At 48.0% G+C, this 18,597-nt stretch overlaps 1 protein-coding gene across 1 annotated transcript in view; it reads right to left on the bottom strand.

Moving 5' to 3' along the window:
- The window catches only part of MYT1 (myelin transcription factor 1), a 315,691-nt gene that overhangs the window by 143,181 nt on the left and 153,913 nt on the right, over nt 1-18,597 (bottom strand). Inside the window, exons 3-4 of the mRNA XM_060230617.1 lie at nt 9,204-9,258; nt 1,183-1,213 (exon numbers count right to left, since the gene is read on the bottom strand). Of these exons, the coding sequence (XP_060086600.1) occupies nt 1,183-1,213; nt 9,204-9,258 (86 nt within the window). The remainder of the gene's footprint in view (nt 1-1,182; nt 1,214-9,203; nt 9,259-18,597) is intronic.

The raw sequence follows: 18,597 nt of genomic DNA, 5'->3' as shown, positions 1-18,597 counted from the left end.
AGAAGACGATGAAGATTGAAGATATTGGATTTATACCCCGCCCTCCACTCAGAGTCTCAGAGCGGCTCACAATCTCCTTTATCTTCTGCCCCCACAACAGACACCCTGTGAGATGGGTGGGGCTGAGAAGACTCTCACAGCAGCTGCCCTTTCAAGGGCAACCTCTGTCAGAGCTATGGCTGACCCAAGGCCATTCCAGCAGGTGCAAGTGGAGGAGTGGGGAATCAAACCCAGTTCTCCCAGATAAGAGTCCACACACTTAACCACTACACCAAACTGGCTTTTTTGAGGTAGCGATATAAATCCAATCATCATCATCAACATTGTCATCATCATATCTTCTTCTTCTTTCTTCTTGTCTTCCCATAATAGGACCAAAGTATGAGAGCCTCAAGTTGGTCATTTTAGCTGCTGCTGCTATACTTACTACTACTTCAATTTATATCTCACCCTTCCTGCTGAAGCAGGCTCAGGACGGGTTACAAACATTTAGCTAACATTAAATACAATAAAATGGATTAAAATTTCAGATAGTTCACTAAAAACCAACGAACAGCGCCTCAGCAGACACGATCACGCAGTTCCATAGGCTATTCATTCCCTCTTCCTTTAATTGTCTTCTAGGGAGAATTCAGGCTTCCTTTGATCTAGAGCCCACTTCTTCCAGGACCCAAGAACCAGGTTCAAATCCCCACTATACCATGGAACCTTGCTTGGTGACTATGGTCAAGTCGCACACTTTTCGCCTAACCTACCTCCCAGGGTTGTCGTGAGTATACAACGGAAGGGTAGATAATGGTGCAGCCACCTTGGGTCTCCATTAGCAAAATAAGTGGGGTATAAATAGCACAAATAACATCCAACAATGTTGATGTGTGAAAGTGTGAAGACTTTTCTTCAGATGCAGTAATTCTAGATGGAAACTATTTCCCCGTTCTGCTGAGATGCGTTAAGAGCAGGGGTGGAATTCTAGCAGGAGCTCCATATTAGGCCACACACCCCTGATGTAGCCAATCCTCCAAGAGCTTACAAAAAAGAGCCTTGTAAGCTCACGGAGGATTGGCTACATCAGAGTGTGTGGCTTAATATGCAAAGGAGCTCCTGCTAGAATTCCACCCCTGGTTAAGAGAACACAATGGCTTGAATCAGCCTGGACGAGTTCATGAAAAGAAAGGTCCTTACCTCACCTCCTGGCCAATGAGTTCTGTAGGCACTGAAGGAATCCATGGAAGAGAAAAGAAAAGAAAAGAAACCAGACAAGGCGATGAATACAACGAAAACTCTCCATTCCCACTACTTCTCAGTAAGAAGCTGCACATTATGCAAGACGCGAAGCTGCTGCTGAAAAGGGCATTTTCAACCAGTTCTTCCCTTCTCCCCTGGTATTGTTTTTTGTCCTGACACAATCAGGTTTCCACACACTGATTGCCACTGCTAGAGGTAGGAAAACGGGATGAGGCTGTGGGTAAGGACACAAAGTAATGCAGGGAATACGGGAAGAACTTTAGAGAAGGGATAAGAAAGTAAGTATGTAAGAGATGCCATGTTGGATCAGGCCAATGGCCCATCCTGTCCAACATTCTCTCACACAGTGGACCAAAAAACCCAGGTGCCAGAAAGCTGGAGAGGCTGGGGGTCATCCCTCTCCCTCCTGCATGACTGTCTCTCCCCATATGAGCCCCCCCCCCCGGTTTTGAGGTCAGCTGCACAACATTTTGTGATCCCTGGTCCTAAGGACGCCCGCCTGGTTTCAACAAGGGTCAGGGCCTTTTCGGTCCAGGCCCCCACCTGGTGGAATGAGTTCCCGCTGGAGATCCGGGCCCTGCGGGTCTTATTTAAGTTTCACGGGGCCTGTAAGATGGAGCTCTTCTGCCAGGCTTTTAATTGATCCAGGGGTGTCCCCTGAAATCATTGCCTCCCCCAGCACCTTACCATGTCGGTGTTTATGTTATACTGAACGCTACCAGCCTATATGTGGTTTACGATTTGTTGCCAATGCTGTGGATCACGGTTTCTGTTAATTCTGTAATCATGAGATTATTTCGTTTGGATGTAGTCTGTTTGATGCTCTGTAAAGGTTTTTTTAAATGTTGTAAGCTGCACAGAACCTCCTTGCAGGATAGGACGGGGTATAAATCGAAAAATTAAATTAAATTAAATATTAAATTAAATTTAAAGAGCCTGCTGATTGGCGGGCCCTTTAAATGGGGTGAGGGGCCAGTGGTTGCTCCTGTGAGCCCTTCCAATGGCGTTTAAATCTCAAATGAGGGGCACAGCCCTGGGATGGGGATGACGGCCCCCCAAATACTGTCAGGGGGCCAGGGCCCCTGGTTAGCTATGGGCCTGACTAGGCTGCCATTAGAGCTCCCAAGACCCTACTGCGGGTGGGCAATTCCCCCACCCTACTTTATATTTCTTGCTTCTGCTCCAAGCGGCAGCAAGGGAACAATGTTAGAGCCTGGCAGCTTTGCCGGTGTGATGATGTCACTTCTGGTGAAAACTTGGAAGTGATGACAGGTCGCTCTAGGAACTGCTAGAAACTCTGTGATGAAAGCATGCTGCTTTAACCATTTATTTATTTGTTTCATTTTTATACCGCTTGTCTTCTGCGAAGAGCTCAAAGTGGCTTACATCAATGAAACATTACCTCAATTAAATGAGGTACCTCAGTCTACATTGGTGGTACAAAAATAATATAATAAATAGCCAATAATATCCTGTGGAATCATATAAAATAATACAAATGGACAAAACCAATATAATCCCATTGCTAAAATCACAGGAACCGTCTCTGAGGAACCCTAAAACATTACAATGCCCACAGGCCAACTATACTTTCCAGTAAAGAGATATCATAGTATTTCCAGCAATTCCTAGAGTTACCCGGAAGTGACATCTTCACAATAATAATAATAATAATAATAATATTTTATTTTTATATCCCGCCCTCCCCGCCAGGCGGGCTCAGGGCGGCTAACAGACATGGGGATCCCATGATTCACATAAAACAAGATAAACAGTTTTAAATATATCAGTCACAAATAAATTATTTAAAATAGTTAAAATATATAAAATGGTGCTAAAATACTGTATCATAGTGTACGCAAGATGGCTAGATGTCCATTCGTTGGATTAATCAAGTTCTATCTCAAAAGCCAGCTGGAAAAGAAATGTTTTGCAAGCCCTGCGGAACTGGTTCAGGTCCCGCAGGGCTCGCACCATCTCAGGAAGGTCGTTCCACCAACGAGGGGCTATCACTGAGAAGGCCTGCTCCCTGGTAGCCTTCAACCTAGCTTCTCTTGGCCCAGGGATTGTTAGTAAGTTCTGAGAACCGGATCTCAGCGCTCTCTGGGGCACATATGGGGAGAGGCGGTCCTTTAGGTAGGCAGGTCCTCGGCCATATAGGGCTTTAAAGGTGATGACCAGCACCTTATAGCGAACACGGTAGACAACCGGCAGCCAATGCAGATCCCGCAGCCCAGGCCGCGCAGGTTCCCACCGTGGTAGTCCCTCCAGTAGCCTGGCCGCCGCGTTCTGGACTACCTGAAGTCTCCGTGTTCGGTATAGGGGCAGCCCCATGTAGAGGGCATTGCAGTAGTCCAATCTCGAAGTGACCGTTGCGTGGATCACAGTTGCTAGGTCGGTGCGCTCCAAGAAGGGAGCCAACTGCCTCGCCCTCTTAAGGTGAAAGAAGGCGGATCTAGCAGTGGCGGCTACCTGGGCCTCCATTGATAAAGAGGATTCCAGTAGCACTCCCAGGCTCTTGACTTTGCGCACTGGTACCAGTGGCGCACCGTCAAAGGCCGGTAAAGTGATCTCCCCTCCCGGTCCGCCGCGGCCCACGCAAAGGACCTCAGTCTTCGCCGGATTCAACTTCAGCCCGCTCAGCCTGAGCCAGTCAGCCACGGCTTGTAATGCCCGGTCCAAATTTGTAGGGACATCGCCAGCCCGGCCGTCCATCAATAGATAGAGCTGGGTGTCATCTGCGTATTGATGACAACCCAGCCCATACCTCCGTGCAATCTGGGCAAGGGGGCGCATAAAGATGTTAAACAACATCGGGGAGAGAACTGCCCCCTGAGGCACACCACAATGAAGTGGGTATCTCTGAGACAGCTCCCCCCCAATTGCCACCCTTTGTCCCCGACCATCAAGAAAGGAGGAGAGCCACTGTAAGGCTAGCCCCCGAATTCCTGCGTCGGCGAGGCGGCGGGTCAGCAGCTGATGGTCGACCATATCGAACGCAGCCGATAGGTCTAGCAACAGCAATACCGCCGAGCCGCCTCGATCCAGTTGTCGTCGGAGGTCATCCATGAGGGCGACCAGGACTGTTTCCGTCCCATGGCCCGGGCGGAAGCCGGACTGGCATGGGTCTAGGACGGAAGCGTCCTCCAGAAATTCCTGTAACTGCACCGCCACAGCCCTCTCGATAATTTTGCCCAAAAAGGGCAAGTTTGAGACCGGCCGGTAGTGTGCCAATTCGGCCGGGTCTGATGACGGTTTTTTCAGGAGAGGGCGGACCAATGCCTCTTTCAGGGGTGTTGGAAAAACGCCTTCTGAAAGGGATCGATTTATAATATCCCGTATAGGATATCTTAATTCCTCCTGGCAGGCCTTAATTAGCCAGGAGGGGCATGGGTCCAGATCACAAGTTGTGGATCGTGCAGTGCCAAGAATTCTGTCGACTTCCTCCAAGCTGAGCGGGTCGAAGCAATCCAGAGTTAACTCAGAAGACACGCATTGGGTTTCGAGTCCACTTACTGCCTCAAAATTGGCGGGGCAGTCCTGGCGGAGCGATTGGACCTTATCCGCAAAGAATTTTGCAAAAGCCTCACAGCCAATCTCCAATTCCTTAGCTTTTGAATTGCCTTGAGGCAATGTAGTCAGATTCCGAATTATTCTGAATAATTGGGCTGGGCGCGAATTTGCGGATGCAATCTTAGCCGCAAAGTATGTTTTCTTTGCGGCCTTGATTGCCATCTCATAGGACTTCATAAACTTCCTGTAAGATGTTCTAATCGCCTCGTCACGAGTACGTCGCCATTGCCTCTCTAGCCGTCTAAGGCCTTGTTTCAGCTGGCAACACCCATCCCCCACCGTGTCCTCCTTCCAGTTGCCCGGCAACCCTAACTGCCACTGTGTAAATAGACCAGCCCTCAAGAAAGACCGTGGGTACCAAGTCACCATCCAGTACTAAGAACAGTACGGCAGGGTATGTCAGGATCAAAAGGTACAACAATGGACTTGGAAATATTTCCTGCAACAAGGGAATGCATTTCATATTATGAAATTTCCAAGTGTGCTGAGCAAGTCCATTTTTCAGAACTTTCCCCCTTTCCCCTTCCCCCAGAACAGAAGTTTAATGCTTTCTGATTATCAGGCGCATTTCCTCGAGCTGAGCAAGCTAAAATCTCTGGGCGCAATCCAGCTGAAGTCCACCACGTCAAAATGCACGCCGATTTTGACGGGAGGGATCTCGCCGTGTCTTTAACTCCTCTGCTGAAATCAACATGCTTACCTTTGACAGCCTCTTATCTCCCATCTCTAATTCCCCCCCCCCCTTTTTTGTTCTTTGTAGGAAGGTGGGACCCAGGCCTCAGATTCAGCAGCTCCTGAACCTTTCTGACAGCTTCCCTCCTCCCCACCTACCTTGTCCATTGAATAGGAGGTGCAGCTGCATAACAATCCCGGGATTAGGAGAGCGGGCAGCCAGCCTGCCCCCAGGGGCTTTGCCACACCCCCAGCAGCCCTCATTAACCCCTGGAGAAGCCCGCACCACCCTTTCTCCACTTCTTATGTGATTTTGGATGGCAGGTGGCTTGCTGGCCTTTTGACTGGGGGGTAGCCGACCCAGGAGAGCCCCAGACGAGTGAGGCCTGCTTGGGCTGGCTGGATCTCTAGCCAGCCCAAGCAGGCCTCTGTCACCTGGAGCTCTCTTTTCTTGCATCCGGTTGCTTTTGGCTGGTGGGGGGCTGCATATGCTAATGAGTTATGCTAATCAGCTCCACCACCTATTCTTCTACAAAACGACCCCTGGTGATAAAAAGGTAAAGGCAGTCCCCTGTGCGAGCACCAGTTGTTTCCGACTCTGGGGTGATGCCGCATCAGGATGTTTTCGTGGCAGACTTTTTACGGGGTGGTTTGCCCTTGCCTTCCCCAGTCATCTACACTTCCACCCCAGCAAGCTGGGTACTCATTTGACTGACCTCGGAAGGATGGAAGGCTGAGTCAACCTCGAGCCGGCTACCTGAACCCAGCTTCCACCAATTGAACTCAGGTTGTGAGCAGAAAGTTTGACTGCAGTTTTACCACTCTGTGCCATGGGGCTCTTAACCCCTGGTGGTACCCTTGGTTATATCCCCATAAATTATGAGGTTAGCAACCCAATTTTTGGAGGCAAGCAACCTTACTCTGTGGAGACAGGAGGACTAGAAATGCTGAAACAAATCAGTTTCTATCACTTTAAATTATCCCTCCTGTGTATGCTAAAGTGATTATGTATGATTGTTGGGGAGGGGGGAGGCAGAGACAGAGCATGCCTTATTCCATTTGAATTTTTTAAATCCCCGGATTAGCATAAAGTGAGACTATTGATTTTGTTTTTACCAACCTACGGCAATGGACCAGGGCAGGTCATGATCTGTCTCCTCTCCTCTCACATTCGCAGAATTGTGCGTGGAGCAGGGTTGCTGAATCTCCCGCTGAAACGAGAGACCGATTGCTCCCCACTGCCCATTCCTGCCCCTGCTCAGCTGGGAGGCAGGAGAAAAATGGCGGATGGAGCACTGCCGTCAGCATCGATGGGGACAGTGTAGAAGAAGAAGAAGACTGCAGATTTATACCCCGCCCTTCTCTCTGAATCAGGGACTCAGAGCGGTTTACAATCTCCTGTATCTTCTCCCCCCACAACAGACACCCAGTGAGGTGGGTGGGGCTGAGAGGGCTCTCACAGCAGCTGCCCTTTCAAGGACAACTCCTGCGATAGCTCTGGCTAACCCAAGGTCATTTTCAGCAGCTGTAAGTGGAGGAGTGGGAAATCAAATCCAGTTCTCCCAGATAAGAGTCCGCACACTTAACCCCTTCACCAAACTGGCTGTGACATCATCACTGGGACAAATGCAAGAGACATCACACCATCACCAGCAGCGCTCTAGTATTTGGCTCAAAACTTGATGGTAAAACCATACAGTTTTGGCTGAACGCTACAGTGTCCCTGGTGACACAATGACATTGCTTCTGGTTGTCCCAGAAGTGACACCATCAAGTCTTCAGGGATATCCAGGGCTTCTTTTTGTAGCAGGAACTCCTTTGCATATTAGGCTACACAACCCTGATGTGGCCAATCCTCCAAGAGCTTACAGGAGGCCCTGTAAGAAGAACCGTGTAAGCTCTTGGAGGGTTGGCCGCCCTGAGCCCACCTCGGTGGGGTAGGGCGGGATATAAATAGAATAAAATAAATAAATAAGAGCGGTGTGGCCTAATATGCAAAGGAGTTCCTGCTACCAAAAAAGCCCTGGGGATAGCAATACGTCACTGGGAACCCCCCTGCCCCCCAGCTGGGGGAATCTTCTGCCAGTTGCCACGCTGCCAACCTTAGTGTCAAGAAATCCCCACCGAGCTTAATGGAGTTCTTGAACTCCCCCTCCCTGCCAGCCCACAGATAGAAGAATGTGTCGTGATGAGCGCAGTCGTTCCGTACAAATGGGAGGTCTGGCTGCACTCCCATCATGAGGTTCAGCAGCCTCGCTTTTTCCTAGGGGTGGGAACAGAGGCTAATGATGTTCTCAGTATAAGAACCTGCTTTGCCAGGACCCTGCAGTGAGCAGGCCTCCCATCGTAACTAATAGCCAGGTGCATCACAGTGGGAGTGGAGTTAGAAATAAACTCGTTCATCACTCCTATGGGAAGTGCCTCGCCGGTACATGATTCCGAGTGTGCCTGATTGTGAACTCGGCAAGAGGGGGGAGTAAGAAACACAATTTCTCCATTAGACCCGTGGGAAGTCCCCTCTATTCACACCACTCCACGTGAATTAGTATGAGCATAGTTGTGGAGACGGAACATGCCAAATTTTGATCAGTCTTGCCATTTTAAAGGTTCCCCCACACTTAGGCGTTTGATGCAAATGAGCAATCATCTCTTATTCTTTGACAAAAAAAGACAATTTCCAAAGAAATCTGAATTTCATCAAGTTTTTTTAAATCTTGAAATTGGAACGTCATCCCTCAGTGCCCTGATATACTTTTGCTGGGCTGCGGATCAAGTGAATTATATTGAGGAAATAAAAAGGTATAGTCCCCTGTGCAAGTACCGAGTCATTACTGACCCATGGGGTAACATCGCATCATGATGTTTTCTTGGCAGACTTTTAACGGGGTGGTTTGCCATTGCCTTTCCCAGTCATCTACTCTTTATCTCCAGGAAGCCGGGTACTCATTTCACTGACCTTGGAAGGATGGAAGGCTGAAGTCAACCTTGAGCCGGCTACCTGAACCCAGTTTCTGCAGGGATTGAACTCAGGTTGTGAGCAGAGCTTGGACTGCAGTACTGAAGCTTACTACTCTGCACCACAAGGCTCATAACCGAGGAAATGCACCTACGCAAATAGCCTCGTCCAGCCTCTAAATGCACACCCAAGTACAAACATTTTACTCAGAACTGAAAAATCAAATATAAACGTGACAATCTGGATTTCACATTCTGAGATCGGGCAGGCAAGCTTTCTATATCTGGCTTCTTTCCTTTCTTCCAACAGGTGTAAGGCGTGCAGACATTTTGGCTTTCAAAGTTAAAATGAAATGGCAACCAGGCTTTGAATTAACAACTCAGTTGTCCTGAAATCCCATCACAGTACCATCTTGTTTGCTACGGCAACAAGCACAGTCCCCGTTTGACTCTCTCAGATGTTTGACTTCAAAGCCTGCGGGCCGAGCTTACATGTTAAAAATGATCTGAAGCGATCAAAATTTCTGTGAAGCCAAATGCACATGCCTGCTTTATAAAGACAGAAGGGGGGGGGGGAGAATCAGAATTTAGATTCAAAATGTCTGCTGTAGAATTGGAATGTCCACGTTGGGAGGGGTGAACTTGCAGGGTTTAAAAAACCCCATCAATGATCAAGATTCTTGGCCACCTAGAGCGGCGTCGCTCACTCGGGCTGTCTGTGCACACAATTCCACACGGAGACGCAACAAAGTGCTCACCTCTGATTGCCTTTGATCGCGTGCGTGCTCGCTTGTCGTCATTCTCTAAACTCATCTGGAAGCAGACAAGAGCAGAATTAACATTTTATTTAATGAAAACAATTTGCAATCAAAGCTTAATGTGCCCCTGGAAACCGCGAGCTGGATGGCACAAAAAGAAGCGGGGAAAAGATCCATAATGCAAACTGCCTGAGAAATTAGGAAGACACTTGGCTCGTAAGCAAGGCCATTGTTTTGGTTTCCAGGCACAAATTCACCGGGTGAGTTGGATGCTGGGTTGTGGGAATAGACGTTCTGTGGTCAGCTCTATGACCTGATGAGATGACTGCCACATGATATGACAGCCGGATTCCTCGTCTGATGAAGAGTGCTTAGAGAGCACACGAAAGCTTACGTTTTGAATAAAACTTAGTTGGTCTTAAAGGCGCAACTTGACTCCTACTTTGTTCTACTACTTCAGACCAGCTGACTACTTGGATCTAACATCAGTACCCTGTTTAATTCCCTACCTTCACCAGAAGTCACAAGGATTTGGGAAACTGTTGGGCATGTGTAACTTAGAAGGGTTCGAGAAGGCCTATTGCACATCTGCAACTTGTGAGAATTGAGGAAGCCCTGTAGGGCAGGGGTGGCCAACAGTAGCTCTCCAGATGTTTTTTGCCTACAACTCCCATCAGCCCCAGCCAGCATGGCCAATGGCTGGGGCTGATGGGAGTTGTAGGCAAAAAAACCATCTGGAGAGCTACCGTTGGCTGCCACTGCTATAGGGCATTTGTGGCTTGTGAAAATTTGAGATGCCCTATTAGCATGCGTAATTTACAAGGGTTCAAGAAGTCATACTGCACATATATGGCTTGCAAGAATTTGGGAAACCCTATTGGAAAGCTTGAGAGAGTTCAGGAAGCCTTATTGATTATATGTACTTTACGAGGGTTCAAGAAGCCCTATCGCACATATTTGGCTTGCAAGTGTTCAGGAAGCCCTATTGACTATATGTATCTTATTGACTATATGTATCTTATTGACTATATGTGCCTTATGACTATATGTACCTTATTGCACATATTTGGCTTGCAAGAGTTCAGGAAGCCCTATTGAGTATGTGTATCTTATGAGGGTTCAAGAAGCCCTATTGCACATGTTTGTCTTGCAAGAGTTCAGGAAACCCTATCGAGTATGTGTACATTATGAGGGTTCAAGAAGCCCTATTGCACATGTTTGTCTTGCAAGAGTTCAGGAAACCCTATCGAGTATGTGTACATTATGAGGGTTCAAGAAGCCCTATTGCACATGTTTGTCTTGCAAGAGTTCAGGAAACCCTATCGAGTATGTGTACATTATGAGGGTTCAAGAAGCCCTATTGCACACGTTCGTCTTGCAAGAGTTCAGGAAAGCCTATCGAGTATGTGTATCTTATGAGGGTTCAAGAAGCCCTATTGCACACGTTTGTCTTGCAAGAGTTCAGGAAGCCCTATCGAGTATGTGTATCTTATGAGGGTTCAAGAAGCCCTGTTGCTCACGTTTGTCTTGCAAGAGTTCAGGAAGCCCTATCGAGTATGTGTATCTTATGAGGGTTCAAGAAGCCCTATTGCACACGTTTGTCTTGCAAGAGCTCAGGAAGACCCTCTCTCTGTGTGCTGTAGTCCTGATACGAATCAAGTCTCCCCAAGCACTTGGGAATTAAGTCCCAGAGTACATATCATAAACAGAACTTCTGGTGGACATGGTTGGGAGAGGGATACGAGGACAATGAGGTTGAGCCATACAAAACTGTCATGCAGAAACTAAGAATTGTATTTTTGATTTGAATCCTCAGTTGGGGACAGGGGATCCTCTGGTTTGGAGGCTCTCCCCTTCTTCAGGGTTATCAGAAAGTGTGTGTGTGCATGGGGGGTGTCTGCCGGGCACACCATTATACCCTATGGAGACCAGTCCCCATAAGGCAGTGATGGCGAACCTTTTAGAGACCAAGGGCCCAGACTGCAACCTAAAACCCACTTATTTATCACAAAGTGCCAACACGGCAATTTAACTTGGATACTGAGGTTTTAGTTTAGAAAAAAAACCAACTCATAGTGAAATTAACAAACTGAAAGAACATTTGGTCTGGATAGCATTTGCTTAAGAAACCAACAAAATAGTAACATGTCAGAATGGGAGAATGATGGTGAGAGTGTCATAAGGCAATAAATGGAGGCTGTTCATTGCTCTGTTGCTTGCAGGTCTGGGCTAAACTGAGAATATGCCTTTCGCAGAGGTGTTTACTTTTGACCATGTAACATACGTTAAAAACATCATTCTAGTTTGCCATTAGGAAAAAAGAATACATTAAAATGTAGTGTGTTTAGTAGGAGCTGGTGGTTAGGGTGTCCAAATCAGATCTGGAAGATCCTGATTCATATGCCCACTCTGCCCTGGCAGCTTGCTGGGAAACCTTGGTCCAGTAATATACTCTGAGTTAACCCGCCTCATAGGTTCGTTGTGAGGATAAAAGGGGAGAGTGTGTCAAACCACTTCAGCGTCCTTTTGCGGGAGGAAGGCAGGGGATACATGATGTTAGTTCATAAATTAAGTTGATGAAAGGAGTCCACTGATTTATATGGCTAAATCTGAGTCCAGCAGCACCTTAGAGAACAAGATTTTTGAGAGTCAAGGCTCCTTTAATCTAATCGAAGGAGCTCTAATGCTGGAAAGCTTGTGCCCCCTCCCCCAAATCTTCTGGTCTCTAAGGTGCTCCTGGGCTTGAATTTAGTTGTTCTACTATGGACCAGCACGGCTACCCTTGGAAACTTCAGGGATGGTCTGAACTGTATTAATGATTTGAATTATATTAATGATTATCAATGATTTGGATGAAGGAATAGAGGGAACGCTTATTAAATTTGCAGATGATACTAAATTGGGAGGGGTTGCAAACACAGAAGAAGACAGAAACAGGATACAGGATGACCTCGACAGGCTGGAAAACTGGGCTAACACCAATAAAATGAATTTTAACAGGGAGAAATGTGAAGTTCTGAATTGAGGTAGGAAAAATCCAATGCATGGTTATAGGAGGGGGGAGACTTCTTAGCAGTAGTATGTGCAAAAAGGATCTCGGGGTCTTAGTGGACCATACGCTGAACATGAGTCAACAGTGTGATGCAGTGGCTAAAAAGGCAAATGCAATTTTGGGCTGTATCAACAGAAGTAGAGTGTCCAGATCACGTGATGTGATGGTATTGCTTTACTCTGCTCTGGTAAGACTTCACCTGGAGTATTGTGTTCAGTTTTGGGCACCACATTTTAAGGAGGATATAGACAAGCTGGAACGGGTCCAGAGGAGGGCGACGAAGATGGTGAGGGTACTGGAGACAAAGTCCTATGAAGAAAGGCTGAAGGAGCTGGGGATGTTTAGCCTGGAGAGGAGGCGGCTGAGAGGTGATAGGATCACCATCTTCAAGTCCTTGAAGGGCTGTCCTATAGAGGATGGTGTGGAATTGTTTTCTGTGGCCCCGGAAGGTAGGACCAGAACCAGTGGGTTGAAATTAAATCAAAAGAGTTTCCGGCTCAACATTAGGAAGAACTTCCTGACCGTTAGAGCGGTTCCTCAGTGGAACAGGCTTCCTCGAGAGGTGGTGGGCTCTCCTTCCTTGGAGGTTTTGAAACAGAGGCTAGATGGCCATCTGACAGCAATGAAGATCCTGTGAATTTAGGGGGAGGTGTTTGTGAGTTTCCTGCGTTGTGCAGGGGGTTGCAGTAGATGACCCTAGAGGTCCCTTCCAACTCTATGATGCTATGGTACCTGGGGCTCAAAGGGACTGTTCTTTGAGGTAGAGGCACCAAACTTTCCGCATAGCATCCAGTGTCTCTCCTCAAAACAAGTTTCAAAAAGAGTGGACCAGGGGGTTGAAGTCTATGAGCCACAGAAGAAGGTGCCCTCTCCTTCATTATTTCCAGATGGAGGGAAGGCGTTTAAAAGGTGTGCCGCCCCTTTAAATGCGATGGCCAGAACTCCCCTTGGAGTTCAGTCATGCTTGTCACACCCTTGCTTCTGGCTCCACCTCCAAAGTCTCCTGGCTCTGCCCCCAGAGTCCCCAGATGTTTCTTGAGTTGGACTTGGCAACCCTGTCTACCATGCCAAGGTCCCTTTCCTGGCCAAATCCTCCTCCACCACTGAGCTCAGCCCCTTAAAACTGACTTCACACAAAGTGAATTTTTACACAGACCCGCAAAAGCACTCCAACGTCCTCTCTCATTTTTGGACATCAAACACGATGCTCAGTGAGGAACAGCATCATGAATAAATAGTATCTGGAACTTCCAAGCGCTGGTAGTACATTCATTAATTAAGCTGCAGCATCGCAAGCCAGTGCACACAGCAGAAGGGAGTGACCCTTCTTGTCAGAGTGCAGAGCATGGTAAGGTTGCTTGCTAACTAGTGGGAGTCAGGGGGTGGGGGCATGGGGTAGCGCCATCAGTGACAGTGTGATATCACTTCCAGGAAGACACAGAAGTAGCGTCATGCTGCTCTAGGACTTGCTGGAAACTTTATGGTAAAATCATAGAGTGTCCAGCAATTCTACTGGTTGGATCCTGCAGGTCTTTCTGATGTTCTTACGAAGGCCTCGGCCTCTATGCCCTGTTGTTGGCCCCTCAGAGGAACTGGTTGGCCTCTGTGTGCGAAAGGACGCTGAACTAGATGGACCAGCAGGACTCTTCTGATTTTCTTATGAAGGCTTTGGTCTCTCAGCCCTGCTGTTGGCTCTCCAGAGGAACTAGTTGGCCACTGTGTGAGATAGGAGGCTGGACTAGATGGACCTTCACTGGTCTGATCCAGCAGGGCTCTTCTGATGTTCTTATGGAGGTCTCGGCCTCTCTGCCCTGTTGTTGGCCCTCCAGATAAACTGGTTGGCCACTGTGTGCGACAGGAGGCTGGACTAGATGGACCCTCACTGGTCTGATCCAGCAGGGCTCTTCTGATGTTCTTATGAAGGTCTCAGCCTCTCTGCCCTGTTGTTGGCCCTCCAGATAAACTGGTTGGCCACTGTGTGCGACAGGAGGCTGGACTAGATGGACCCTCACTGGTCTGATCCAGCAGGGCTCTTCTGATGTTTTTATATGAAGGCCTCAGCCTCTCTGCTGCTAGACCTCCAGAGGAACTGGTTGGCCACTGTGTGAGACAGGAGACTGGACTAGATGGATCCTCACTGGTCTGATCCAGCAGGGCTCTTCTTATGGTCCTCTTATTCTTATTAGACCTCTATGTCCTGTTGTTGGCCCTCCAGAGGAACTAGTTGGCCACTGTGTGAGATAGGAGGCTGGACTAGATGGACCTTCACTGGTCTGATCCAGCAGGGCTTTTCAGATGTTGCCGTAATCATTGGTTGCCCTAATCATACAAAATGGGTAACGTGCACTTCACGAGGACTGCAGCTAATGTATTTTGGATAGGTTTGGATAGGATGAGGCCAACCTTTAAAAGAACAGGTTTGGATAGGATGAACAGGTTTGGATAGAATGCCAACCTTTAAAAGAACGCGGTAGATTGGGCACTTCCTGAATTTCACCACTATGTCTCTGGACAGGGTAGACCAGGATATCAAACATGCAGTGCAGGGGCCAAATAAGGCCCCCAGAGGGCCCATGAGCAACTCAATGTCATGTGCCTCCTTCTCTCTCTCTTGCTTCCTTCTGCATCACCGTTTGCTTTACCAGGCTAGCTCAATCGCACAGGAGCTACAGAGCATAATGTCTACTTTCTCCATTGGCTGAGGCTCCTGCCTTGGGGAAGAAGGGGGGGAGGAATAGCTTACTACAAAGGAGGCTCTGGCTTTTTCCTTCCTTTCCCAGAGGACCAGGAGGGGGAGGAGCCTCAGCCAACAGAAGGAAGAGAGGCATGGCTCAGTAGCTCTGCTGTGCAATTGAGAGAGCCTCGACTGAACGGGAGAGATACAAAGAAAGCACCTTTAAGACCTAATGTTTTAAGAATGTTTTATTTTAAGTTTTTTTTTTTAAAAAAATCTTTGTGTTTGCCTGTGTCCTTTATAAAGTTTATATCGCCGCTACCTGGCATTACATTTTATGATGCACATGGCCAGGCCCAGCAAGGTCTCATTTATGTCAGATCTGGCCCTCACAACAAATGAGTTTGACACCCCTAGGGTAGATTATAACTATGGTTCCTGCCAGGGCTTTTTTTTGTAGCAGGCGCTCCTTTGCATATTAGGCCACACGCCCTCCTGATGTAGTCAATCCTCCTGGACTTTACAGGGCTCTTTGTACAGGGCCTCCTGTAAGCTCCAGGAGGATTGGCTACATCAGGGGTGTGTGGCCTAATATGCAAAGGAGCTTCTGCTAGAATTCCATCCTTGGGCCACACACCTCTGATGTAGCCAATCCTCCAAGACCTTACAGGGCTCTTCACACAGGGCCTATTGTAAGCTCCAGGAGGATTGCCTACATCAGGGAGGTGTGGCCTAATATGCAAAGGAGCTTCTGCTAGAATTCCACCCCTGGGCCACACACCCCTGATGCAGCCAATCTTCCAAGAGCTTACAGGGCTCTTCACACAGGGCCTACTGTAAGCTCCAGGAGGATTGGCTACATCAGGGAGGTGTGGCCTAATATGCAAAGGAGCTTCTGCTAGAATTCCATCCTTGGGCCACACACCTCTGATGTAGCCAATCCTCCAAGACCTTACAGGGCTCTTCACACAGGGCCTATTGTAAGCTCCAGGAGGATTGCCTACATCAGGGAGGTGTGGCCTAATATGCAAAGGAGCTTCTGCTAGAATTCCACCCCTGGGCCACACACCCCTGATGCAGCCAATCTTCCAAGAGCTTACAGGGCTCTTCACGCAGGGCCTACTGTAAGCTCCAGGAGGATTGGCTACATCAGGGAGGTGTGGCCTAATATGCAAAGGAGCTTCTGCTAGAATTCCATCCTTGGGCCACACACCTCTGATGTAGCCAATCCTCCAAGACCTTACAGGGCTCTTCACACAGGGCCTATTGTAAGCTCCAGGAGGATTGCCTACATCAGGGAGGTGTGGCCTAATATGCAAAGGAGCTTCTGCTAGAATTCCACCCCTGTGCCACACACCCCTGATGCAGCCAATCTTCCAAGAGCTTTCAGAGGTCTTCTTACAGGGCCTACTGTAAGCTCCAGGAGGACTGGCTACATCAGGGGTGGAATTCTAGCAGCAGCTCCTTTGCCTATTAGGCCACACGCCCTCCTGATGTAGTCAGTCCTCCAGGAGCTTACAGGGCTTTTAGCACGGGGCCTCCTGTAAGCTCCAGAAGTTCCTTCTACAAAAAAAAAAAGCCCTGCCAGCCATCCCATCTGGTTGGTCCTTAGGAAAGTCGGTCCCAGCCAATCATTGGGTGTTTTTACATTCAGTTTGATCCAGAGTTTTAGAGTCTTCAAATCATCTGCCACTATTCCGCTTTAATTATTTTCCTTTTACATTTAAGCGTTTCAATTTTTTTGGGGGGGGCGTGTCTCTAATCAGAAGGCAGCCAGAATACCAGTGTTTAGTTAAATGTATACGATTGCTTGGAAATCGTGTCAACACTGCAAAAACAATACAAATTTAAATTACTAGATGAGGCAAGCAATGATATGTAAAAATTTCAAGTGCTGTCAGTTCTCATGCAAATTACTGCGCCTTGTGGTGGCTTTTGGAGGAGTCTTTTAAAATGCATACAAACTTCTACAATACAAGTTTGAAAAGCCTGTGAGACAGGATGCTGGACTAGATGGACCTTCACGTGTCTGATCCAGCAGGGCTTTTCAGATGTTCCTATGAAGGCCTCAACCTCTATGCCCTGTTGTTGGCCCTCCAGAGGATCTGGTTGGCCACTGTAGGAGACAGGAGGCTGGACTAGATGGACCTTCACTGGTCTGATCCAGCAGGGCTCTTATGGTCTTCTTATTAGACCTCTCTGCCCTGTTGTTGGCCCTCCAGAGGAACTGGTTGGCCTCTGTGTGAGACAGAATGCTAGACTAGCGTGGAGAAAAACATTGCAGCAGCAGCTCAGAAACTCATCTCACCTAAACAAATGTAGATGCTTCGGGCAGCAACCATGCAAAACAGTTGTGAGAATGTTAGGTAATGTAAAAGGTGAGTTTCCAATGCGGTGATAGAGAGTCACAAACTGTCAGTGTAAAAACACCCATTGACTCCAGTTTGGTGGCGCTTCAGCTGACGTTGCCACGAACCGCTCTATGACTACACCTCTGGCGTATCAGTCTGGCGCCACTGGAAACAAAAGCCCTGTGAGATTTGCGACAGTTGGAGAAAGCAACTCTCTCCAGCGACCCCCTCCCTCCGTTCAACATTTCATGCAAAGAATTGACTGATGATTGTGCATCGACAGCATCCCTTGTGTGATGAGCTGGTGTGGAATTAAAGGAAAAGGTGAGGGAGAGGAGGAGGAGGGGGGAGTTATGGGGCTGAAGGGAGCATCTGGAACATGAGCGGCACGGCACGCGCAGCTTCCCCTCTTGGCGGCTCTGCTGGCAAAGCCATCTAATGAAAACAAAGTGTGCTGCCATCTCCCTGGCATCGAGTCATGGGCAAGTGCCAGTTCCCAGTCATGTGATTTGTTCTTCTTTGGAGAATGAGGGGAAAAGAAAGCTATTCTATGCTCTGAAGTTAAACTAGTGGATTCTCTTTCCTCTAGGAATGCTGGGCTCCGCAAGTCTGTGAACAAGTAAGGGTTCTCTAAGATTTTCTCAGTACCCTCATGAAGCAATAATGGCTAGGAATCTTTGGAGGAAGTCATGACCTTTCCACTGGAAGAAGCAGAAGAAGAAGATGATGATGATGAAGATGATGAAGATATTGGATTTATATCCTGCCTTCACTCTGAATCTCAAAGTATCCGAGCGGCTCGCAATCTCCTTTACCTTCCTCCCGCACAACAAACACCCTGTGAGGTGAGTGGGGCTGAGAGAGCTCTCACAGCAGTTGCCCTTTCAAGGACAGCTCTGTGAGAGCTCTGGCCAACCCAAGGCCATTCCAGCAGCTGCAAGTGGAGGACTGGGGAATCATACTTGGTTTTCCCCGATAATTGTCCGCATACTTAACCTCTACACCAAACTGGCTCTCAGGTCTTCGATAAGATTTTAGTGGAGATCTGCAGCTGGTCTCTGGTCTCTTAGCCTGAATATTCAGCCAGCTCCAATCTAGTTCCCCCTTGTCCCCCCCAGATGATTTTGATTGTCCTAACCATCACCGCCAGGGAAGATTGATTCATGCCAGGAGATTTCCCTTCATCGTTATCCTCGTTTTGACAAAGCACCCCAAAGTGCTGTCCGTGAACCGAACGTCTCAAATGGAATTTCTATGCATATTATTATTTTCCCTTCCCTGCATCGCTAACACAGAATGATTTATACGGTGAGGTTT

This window comes from Heteronotia binoei, chromosome 2 (genome assembly GCF_032191835.1).
Source record: "Heteronotia binoei isolate CCM8104 ecotype False Entrance Well chromosome 2, APGP_CSIRO_Hbin_v1, whole genome shotgun sequence".
Lineage (NCBI taxonomy): Eukaryota > Metazoa > Chordata > Lepidosauria > Squamata > Gekkonidae > Heteronotia > Heteronotia binoei.
Note: the sequence above shows the minus strand (reverse complement) of the source record. Positions and strands in the feature narration are given on the sequence as shown.